The sequence below is a fragment of the Aulonocara stuartgranti genome, assembly GCF_965226115.1.
Source record: "Aulonocara stuartgranti genome assembly, chromosome: 20".
In the NCBI taxonomy this organism is placed as follows: domain Eukaryota; kingdom Metazoa; phylum Chordata; class Actinopteri; order Cichliformes; family Cichlidae; genus Aulonocara; species Aulonocara stuartgranti.
The window spans coordinates 36,812,859-36,823,476 of NC_138956.1; the positions used below are offsets into that span (position 1 = coordinate 36,812,859).

Sequence of the window (10,618 nt, forward strand, 5' to 3'; positions counted from 1 at the left end):
TGTTTTTCTAAATGATCCCAAACTAAAGTTCTTCAGATACAGTAAGAGAAATGATTTCATGATGAATGATGATCATTGTTGGAGGTTTTGGTCACTGTGCTGAATTTAACAGAGTCAAGTGTCATCATTGTATTTCCACTTTGCACATAATACTATAAATATAAGGAGGAAGCCTGAGGCCCTGCAGCAGACTCACAGACGGATGCAGAGGGAAGGAGTGTAGAGGTGCTGTGGTGTTTGGAGGAGGGACTCCTTCAGTCAGAGAAGTGAGGCGTCACAAGTTCCTGGTTTCCAGTGAAGAAGAAGAGAGGCAGCAGTGAACCATCAGAGCCTCATCATGAAAGTCCGTCACACTCTGATCTGCTGCTTCTTCCTTTGTGAGTACATTCACTTGTTCTTTCTGTCACTCTCCTTCTTCAACATGTTTCTGTTGTTAAACATGATGATCAGAGTCAGCTATGAGTCACTTTCATGGACGCTTCTTCCATTCAAACTGCTTTTATTCATGATTTCATGGATGTGTTTGTGGCCAGTATGGACAGAAGAAACCATCACAGTGAGACATTCATGGACATGTTGCTGCTCACTTTGGCTTTAGGATTCGTCCTTTCAAAGATGGTTTCTTACAAGTGTTTGTTACGTTCTCAAAATAACCTGTAATATCAAAGTAAAAACTCCACCTGATACTTTCAGTTATTATTTGAAAATACAAACTTGTTGATCAAGTCAATGAATTTTTCTTTGAAAGACAAAAACACATTTTGTTGCTTTTACTGTTACATGTTCATGTTTCTTCACTGTGACTATTCACAGTTCACTCCCACAGTGCATATAGATTTGACAAAATGACATCACTACCTGCAGACAAATATAAACCTGTGAGTGACGTGAGTGAAATCTGTCAGCATCTTCAAACCCAGAGTTGTGTGAAAAGTTATTTCCTAATTCTTCCTGTTTGTCCTGTTGGAGCTGAACAGAAATACGACTGCACAGAGTTTAAATGCTGGAATGAACTGAAATCATTCACATAAAGTAACTGACTCACATCAGCTGCTGAGTTTGGCTTCAGAGCTTTGAAATAGAGTCATAAATTACTCAATAACATGTCGTTCATTGCAAGTATTTGTTACTTCCTCAAAGAAAACGAAGTGTCTTGCCCAAGGACACAATGACCGAGACTCTCCAAGCCGGGGCTCGAACCAGCAACCTTCAGGTTACAAGGTGAACTCCCAACTCCTGAGCCACGATCACCCTCAGTAAAACAAAGTTACAACAAATAAAAACTTCATCACTGTTTTTGTTGTTGCTTCATGAACTTTGACACCAGCAGTACATTTAAACTAAATGATGACATCACTTCCTGTGGATGAAACACATGAAAAACTTGCATGTTGAGCTGTTGCTTCAATCTCTCAACATATAATTACTACAAGTACCACACAGAGGAGTTATGAGTCATTTACATGTCATGTTTTGTTTATCTTTATCTTTTATTGTCATTTTATTCATGCGTTTGTGACCCGTGGTAGGTACCTATTTAAAATAGGACAGAGCCGTAGGCGCACAGTCAGTTTAAAAGATTTTTAATACAAAATAAAAGAAACAGTGTAACAGCGGCACCTAAAAACAATTAAAAACTTTACCTTATTAGAAACTATAAAACTGTACGATTGCCATGAGCCAGGACAAGCGCTGCGGGGAACCGTTTAAAAACAAATCGACATAGCACACAGGTTAAAAGTGGACGGCAACTCACATGACCCCAAATGGGTAAAACACTGTAGAAAAAGGCAAATCTTCGGTGCCGTCTTCACTCAGGCCCACTGCTGTGCATGCAAAAGCGGGGAGACAAAAAAAAGGATTTGTTTTCCCTGCAGCGCCTTCACCGTCTGCGACAATATATATATAAAAAAAGGAGTTAAAATACTAAAAGGATCAATATATGTGGTGCCTACTGATACAGAAAAAATTAAAACAAAAAACAAAACCATCGACAGCCGCAACAGTCAGTCTGTCGACTTACACCGGTTTAAAACAAATTAAAACACACTGAGGTATCGGGTCCTTTACCCGCAGCCAGAAATCCACCTGGCAAAGCAGCAGCTCGGTACTCCGTAAATAAAAGGCAGGAGATCACTTAGCTGGACAGTAAAACACAGGAATATTCCTCAACTGAATTGGTTTTGTTACCTGTCCACAAGTTCGTGTCACACCCTAATAAATGTGGGTCAGTGGCGATGAAGTCCACTATACCGTTCTCACGGGAGCAATGTTTCCCACCTACAAGGGTGCAAATAACTGTAAACCTTTGCCAACAGCCAGAGCTCAAGTGGTACATTTTTGTGTAACCTACCGTTCTAACAGAAGTTTAGGGGAAGACCCGTATCAGACTTTCATAGTTAAGAAACACCAACTTGCCCAACTCGGACCAAGCACTCGCAGTTTCAGGTTTGCAGAGGAATACCCAATTGCCCACACCTGCGCTTATAAAAGGAGCAAAGACCAGCTCCGCCCACCAGGGGCGGTCCCGAGTCTCCAGGTCTCACCTGTCACACATAGGAAACATGTTCAGATATATTTTGAGTCGTGTCGACTGGAAGAAGATTTTCCACCACTTTAGACAATAAAATGTATTTGACATGAATCATTGTTGTTATTCAGACTTTAGTCTCAGTGTGTCTGTGTGTGAATGTTGTGATCAGACTGCAGCTTCTTACAGGAAGTACAAACAGTAACTGTTGATGGTTCATGTTTCCAACAGCTCTGCAGGATGGAAACCCTGAAGTCACCGATGCTCAGTTTCTTCACTATGGAGTCATTGGAGGAGATTTTAAAGCTGGATTCTCCTTTAATTCTCCAGGAACATGGAAGATGTTCTGCAGAGAAGAATGTGAAGGAGAAAACATTCTCATTAATACAACTGATGTCAGAGCTCAAACAGGCAGATACAGCATTGAATATGAATGGACTGGTTCTCATGGTTTATATGTGAGCATCTCAAAGCTGACTGAGTCTGACTCTGGACAGTACAGCTGTGGTTTGGCTGGATCTTCATCATCAGCTTCACTCACACAGTTTGTGATCGTTGTTGCTGAAGGTGAGTTTCTGTTTCAGCTGTGGAAATGTTTAGTTTCTGTTCCTGAAGCAAAGTTTGAGTTTCACTGACAGCTGCTGACGGTTTAAAGAAGCTGAAGTTTGTTCTTCTGTCAACTGTTGGTTACATTTGGACTCCTCTAAGTAACCGATGAACTGCAGCTGGGACACGAGTGTGTGTGAATATTAGTGAGTGTGTCAGCTGATAATGATGTGAATGAAATGTTGATGTCAGAAACAGACGCTGATGAATGAAAGAAGATTTCCTGATGTAACTTTGATTTTCTTTGATGAGTTTTTGCTTCTGTGTCGTCGGTTTGATCTTTCCAAGAGTTCCCCTCACAGCAAAATGGATTCTTCCTCAATGAATGTGTGAAAATCACATTCACAACACAAACGTCCATCCAGACTTTAAATGTACTTAAAACCATGAAGGGTTCACAGTTTAGAGTCTATACTTGTCATAAAAGCTGGTTTTCATGAATCCAATCAGTCTGATGATGAAGCCGTTTAAATCTCACTTAGTTCAACAGTTCCTCTGTCAGACTGGTTGAACTGGGCAGCTCCCAGTGTAACTGTGGATCAAACTGGAGTTACTCTGATCAGACTGCATCATCTTCAGCACAGATAGTAACTATTGATCGTTTGTCTCTTTAACAGCACTGCTGGATGGAAACGATGATCAGCTGAAACACTTTGATAAAGAAACTGGAAGCTCTCTCACAGTCGGATGTTCCTTTAAACAACCTGGAAACAGAGCGTTCTTCTGCAGAGGAGAGTGTGGAGGAAACAACTTTCTTGTTCATACAGATGATATCAAAGCTCAGAGAGGCAGATACAAAATTGAATATGCTTCAGGAGTTCTGTATGTGAGCATCACACAGCTGACCAAGTCTGACTCAGGACGGTACAGATGTTTACTGAGTGGATCTTCCAGCAGTTCATTCAGAGACTTTGAGGTCACTGTCACAGACGGTGAGTTTTTACTGACATTAATCAAATGTTGTCAGAGTGGAGCTGTTCAGCTGTTCCTTATTTCCTGTCATATATCTGCTGTTCCAGTGGTGGATGTTCATGTTGAACACGAGCAAAGTTTCTAATAATGAGCTCAGTGTCTGTACAGTGATCCCTGTGAGCCAACAGCTCAGGCTGCTCTCAGCACTCAGTTTATCTCAACATAGAAACAGAATTATTTAGAAACAAGATTATTTAGAATGTGAACTTTGTAAAGTTACTGTGATGGAGAGCAGGAATCAGAGTGTGGAGCTGGAAATGAACAGGTGACCATTAATGTCCCTAAATGTCTTTATTGTTTCCAAGAACCTGATATTTCAACATACATTCATATTTTATTTCATTGTTAAACTATTTTAGTGCATTTTTTTAATCTAACACTAAATTTTCCAAACTGTTTTTTTCTCAGTCAGTGGATCCATTTAAGGCTCGTTTGATTTCTCAGCTGATTTTTGAATCTTTGTGTTTTTCTTCTTCACAGCTCCAAACATTTATAAGTCAAACTTTCCTCTCTGCTCTTGTTCAGCAGCTGGACCATCAGCCACAACTACAGGAAGCTCCACACCTTCATTAACTTTGACTGGAAGCACTGAGCAGCCTGAAAGAGCAGCATCTGCAGGTACATCCATCTATGAGTCTGAGAGTAGAAACACTGACAGATTTTTTATAACCTGAGTGAAAACTGGTTTAATTATTATCATAATTACTCCTTAATGTGTCCTGTTATATGCTTTTCATTTAGTTTGACAAGTGACATTAGCAAACAATCTGAAGTGAATATGTTCTTTAGAAGCTGTAAAATGCTAAAATAACACTAACTCTATTTCATATTATTTCAGTCTGTAGGTGATGAGTTCTTACTGTACAGCTCTATATACTGTACGCATGTCTTCAGCTTGTTGTTCTTCTCAATCAGCTGCAGATGTGCTGCTGGTTGTGGGTCTGACTCTGGCTCTCATCATCATCCTGTTATCAGTGTCTGTGCTGATATTCTGCAAGAAAAGATCCTCTAAACCAAAGGGTGAGACAGCAGGAAGCACACAGACAGACACACTCATCGCTCAGTTTGTATTTAATTCTTTGTGAATTAAAGCTTTGAAAAGACAAACACAACAACACAACCTCGACCCAGAAAAATCACTGAACAAAAACCACCTTAAGATCTGAATTCAGGTTAAGAGAGTGAACTGCTGCTCAGTTTAAACTTCCAGTTACACCTGGAAGTGATGTAATAGTTACTGTTACAGCAGCAGGTGCTAACATTAAACTGACTGTGATTTACAGACAGCAAAGCAAATTAAAAACAAACCAGAAACAATCATTTTATTACACAAATGAAAATGTAAAGTTTCACATTAATCATTGATAAATAGCCCAAAGCAGAGGAGTCACGTGTGGCTAATGTTACAGTTAATTTATACTTAAAATACTATTCTGCCTTGATTAAATCTGTCGTGTGGCTCTTGCTAATGTTTTGGTCGAAAACTACTTAAAAATGACTTTTTAAAAACTGAAGGTTTCTGACCGGCTTCAGCATGTTGGAGGAGATGTGGTGGAAACCATCACGAGCACTGGGAGAAGCATCATCACACAGGAAGGCCACAGATGAACTGGAGGGTCAAACACAGAACAGCTGATGTGATGAAAGTCTTCACTTTATTCACATGTTGTGTTTGAGTTAAAATCCACTGTGGCAGTATACTTCGGCACAAATACGAAAATTCTTTTATTTACCCAACAAATGATGAGTTATGTGACTCAACTGTAAATGAAACTGAAGTCAAATTAATTAGAATTTATATCCAAAGCCTGGCAGAAATGTTGTCTGAATCACTCACTGAAAAAAGTCTTCAGTGTCTTTGGTGAAGGTCGTCACAGATGGAGATCTGTCAGCACTAAATCATCAAAAATATTCTCTCTGATGTGTTTTCAGATCCTCCTGTGGAAACCGAGCAGGCTGCTGTCACAGAGGTGAGTTTGATCAACTTTACTCACAGCGTCACAGTTTTGGTGAAATTAGTAAGTAGAATTTTATTAGTTCAGCAGGTTTAAAGATAAATATCACACAGTGTTGATAGCAGCATGCTAGAACATAAAAACATGACCTCAGAGACCTGCTGCAGACGTGTGGATGGAAACGTTCACTGAGTACAGTCATACTGTGACACAATGGGACTTAACTTTGTATTATTTCTTAAGTGATCAAAAAGGGTTTAACAACAGTCACCTTAATGGTTTCTGATAGATTTAGTAAATGTGTCAAAGGGACTTTCCGTTACCTTACACACAATGCAGTGAGGCCTCCTCCTCTTCCTCAGACGCCTGAGCCTCACTGATGACCAAAACAGAAAACATCACTTCTGTTTTTAAAATGAATCATATCAGGTAGACTTTTTTTTCCTGCAATCCTGCCACAGGTCAACAGCAGTAACACTGCAAACAAGGACCTTCTCTGTACATGTAGCACTTATCCACATGATGTGATGAATTCAGACAATTTGAGATAAAATATTAATTGCATGTTTGCACTGAATGACTGTGGAGATGAACTGGATCACATAAATTCAATACAGATGCTATACAAGTACACACGAAGATTACATCGCTGTTATCATAATTATTATTATACCAAACAAGGTGGTGTGTTGTTTGGTCAAACTTGTGAATTGTTCAGCTGCCATAATCATAACTAAGGCTGTTAATACATCACTGAAACCAACTGCAGAGCAGAGAAACTGCAGCAGTGAAGCCAAACTGCACTCATCATTCTTCATCTTCTCTCCGCTGCTCTGTCCTGGTTATAAAAGTCTGTGTGTCAATTAAACTATTCAGGGCCGTCAGCGTTACAGCCCTGAATAGGGCTGTAATGCTGACGGCCCTATGTTACAGCCCTGAATAGGGATGGGCCATATCATACGTTCACGGTAATACCAGTGTAATTTTAGGCAATGATAAGAAAATGAAATATTGCAATAGAATATGGGTAAAACACACATGTGCAGGGACTTTGTTTTCATATGAACATGGTAGAAAAAGCATGGCGGCAACGGAGAATGAGAAGGGTGAAAGCGGATCGTTGAATGAAACAGATGAACCAGAACTGGTTTGTAAAAATGCTGTAACTTCACTGGTGTGGAACTGGTTTGGCTTTTGTCCGTCAGATACACAACAAAGCACTATTTTTGGTAGAGCACGCAAGCGGCCCGTCGTTATTACCGTGTTTTTCAGAAAATACGGCGCACTTAAAATCCTTTGATTTTCTGAAAATCGACAGCGTGCCTTATGTATGAATTCTGGTTGTGTTTACTGACCACGAACCGATTTTATGTCGTATACGGCGCTCGAAAATATGTCAGATGTTTCAGTACGACTTTGCTGAGGTACGAAGCCGCACCGCTTGATGGATTGTCGGAGCATTACGGATATCGTAGGCGGAGCCTTGCAGAGTGATACGTACTGTGCTTCAACATAATACTACCGCATTGGGGTAATATTATGTTGAAGCGATCATGGCTCAAGAGTTGGGAGTTCGTCTTGTAATCGGAAGGTTGCCGGTTCCAGCCCCGGCTCGGACAGTCTCGGTCGTTGTGTCCTTGGGCAAGACACTTCACCCGTTGCCTACTGGTGGTGGTCAGAGGGCCCGGTGGCGCCAGTGTCCGGCAGCCTCGCCTCTGTCAGTGCGCCCCAGGGTGGCTGTGGCTACAATGTAGCTGCCATCACCAGTGTGTGAATGAATGGGTGAATGGGTGGATGACTGGATATGTAAAGCGCTTTGGGGTCCTTAGGGACGAGTAAAGCGCTATAAAAATACAGACCATTTACCGAATTGTGTGTGTATAAGCTCTTTTTAAGTTTTGTGGATATTATACATGGTGATGCTGAGGATATGTCGGCCAGTTTCCACTGGAAATGCCTTTTGGTTAAACTGTCAGCGAGGAATTTGCATAAAAAAACAGCTGCTTGTTTAAGTGAAAATACATTGATGTTTTTTGCACTAATAAAGTTGTGGAGTTGTAAAGTAGTTTGTCTCACGTCAGTTATATTGTTATTGCACACAGAGTGGAGAGAGTCACAGGCTGCATCCATGTTGGCTGAGGGGGCTATATCATGGCCAAAGTACTTCTGGATGGATGCAAACTGCATTTCGTTGCCTGTACTTGTGACATGTGCAATGACAACAAAGTTGAATTCTATTCTATTCAAATATATATCATGATAAATATTTTGGGCCATGTTGCCCTGCCCTAGCCCTATTTCTTTTTGATGTGGTTATTATGCATTTAACATGAAAACAATATATTTTGTACAGAGACTCAAGCAATGATTCAACAAATATCATTAATACACTATTCCATGTTATAAGAGATAAATAGTCACCAAAGTCAGTGCTGAGTGCAGCTACAGGCCTGGATTTAATGCAGCAGAGATCTTTGCACCCAGTGACATCTGTCTGCAGTCACATCACTTCTTCTGTACATGTGTTTTCCTTTTAATTTAGTCTTTTTGAGTATTTTAATAATAACTTTCCTTTCACAATGTTTTTATGATTATTTTATAGTCATTAGCTTTGGATTTATTTCATTCAAACTGCTCTGTTTGGTATTTTCACATGTCCATTTCATTGATCCTTAGTGAACATACATGAACCTCTGTCATCTTTACAACATGAATACACACACATTTGTCTTTGTATAGAACAACAAAACATAAACAGGAAAATTACACACAAGTGAGGGGTTCATTTCTCATTCTTAAATAAATAACATCAGTCACACAGTGCTCACATTATTTATCCCCTGTGATGCCCGGTGACAAATAGATGCCTGAACACACCGGCCCTTTAATGAACTGTTCTATTACAAGAGCCGGGGCTCCGGCCCCACTCACTCAGGGCTGACGACGCACCTGCTCGTCTCGTCCTTCGAGTCGGTTTGTGTTAACAATCCTAAACATTATTGAAAATGTGGCAGCTGATCAACAGTTTAATCTCTGCTTGTTTTCTTTTTCAGGAGGGAGACGACTCGAGCAAACTCACCTACTCTGAGGTGAATTTTTCCAAGAGGACTTTTGGCTCTCCCAACGGAGCCTCGAGTGGTAACACTGGTGAAGTTATCTACTCTGCGCCTCGGGTCCATGTGAGCTCTGATGTCAGAGATGATTCGCTGTACTCGAGTGTAGCTTAGCTTCAAGCTGCTGCTGCCACGTTTCTCTGTGAAGGGACCAAAGGAAGCTTTCAGTGTAAATAATCTGATTCACACCAAAATCTGTTTGAATGGGATTTTATTTTAATGTAACAACAGGACGGTGACAGCGTGTGATTGGTCAGATGCTGTGATGTCATAGCTTTGTAAATTATGGTCACTGAGGGATTTTGGTGTTTTGAAGTTGAGCACAGGTCCAATCAGTGATCCTGTGGCAGTAAAGTGACTCAGTGAAGATGCAGGGAAATCTGTCAGACAGCTGATCTGCACAGTTCTTAAGTTTACTGAAAATATTTTCAGGATCAGAGCTTTTCCTCTCCTTCAGTCATTCGAGGAGTTAAAAAACTTTGTTCCTGTCATGTTCCATGTACACACACAGTTCTTTGCTAAATCTAAAGTCTTGAAATAATTCTTTAAAAAAAGAAAAACTTCTTGTCTTTCACAACTTCAGAGTCACACGAGTGAAGAAAATGGGGAAGTGTTCAGACTGCATGCTCAGCTTGGTGTCAGTTTAGCAAGATTAACTTCCTTGATTAGCTTCTGCAAAGTGTCAGGACACTGTTTAAAACTGATGCTTTAATGTTTAACAGGACAATGTTTTACTGAAATAAACTTTCATAATGTAGAAAATCTTTAGCTTATTAAATCAAACAGTGGTGGAAGTGAGTGCAGAGCAAAGCTGCATTACCTCCAACAAGCAGATCGGTGCTTGTTGGCTGTACCTGGATCAGCTCTGGATCTCTCCAAGTTATTGAACTCACTTCCACTGGACCTACGATCTGTGACACTGTTGGACCTGCCTGTGCATGCTATCTGTTTACCTTGTTTGAATTCTTGTATCTTACTCTGTGCTGTAAAGAGCTTTGTGACTTTTGTTCTTGTAAAGCGCTGTATTAATAAACCTTAATTACATTAATGAGAGCAACCACATCGACTCTACAGACACTGAATGTAATATTTACCACCTCACTTGTTAGCAGAGGTATTTTCTCTTTGTTCAGTGTGAGAATAAAAGCTTTTTTCTATTTGATATCAGCACAGAAAATGAGTTTGTTTGTATTCAGTCACTGCTGTTGAGCAACAAGTGTCTTTCACATGTTTGTCTTCCTGTTCAGCTGTTTCTATGGCGACTAAATTTGCATGTTGTTATCAGAAGCTGTTCTGCACAGTTCTTAAGAAGTTAACTGTCAGTATTATCTGTATGATGTGGACCAGGCCTCTTCCTCTCCATCAGTCCTCTGAGCAGTCATGTCTTTCACAACCTCAGAGTCAGTCACGAAAAGAAAAAGAGGATTTTCAGACTGTTACCC

The 10,618-nt window shown here is 40.3% G+C and overlaps 1 protein-coding gene across 3 annotated transcripts; it reads left to right on the forward strand.

Annotated features, from left to right (window-relative positions):
* The first annotated feature begins 180 nt into the window (after positions 1-180).
* Positions 181-10,338, forward strand: LOC309697675 (uncharacterized protein). 3 transcript variants are annotated; one of them, XM_082519782.1, is made up of 7 exons: positions 181-377; positions 2,762-3,097; positions 3,754-4,068; positions 4,634-4,726; positions 5,030-5,128; positions 6,041-6,078; positions 9,117-10,338. In XM_082519782.1, the coding sequence occupies exons 1-7, from the start codon at positions 338-340 to the stop codon at positions 9,288-9,290; spliced, it is 1,095 nt and encodes a 364-aa protein (XP_082375908.1). In that variant the 5' UTR covers positions 181-337; the 3' UTR covers positions 9,291-10,338. The 3 variants fall into 3 exon arrangements, with proteins under 3 accessions (XP_082375908.1, XP_082375906.1, XP_082375907.1); XM_082519780.1 differs by having other exon boundaries at positions 183-377; positions 5,024-5,128; XM_082519781.1 differs by having other exon boundaries at positions 183-377; positions 4,637-4,726; positions 5,024-5,128.
* Positions 10,339-10,618: the final 280 nt, after the last annotated feature.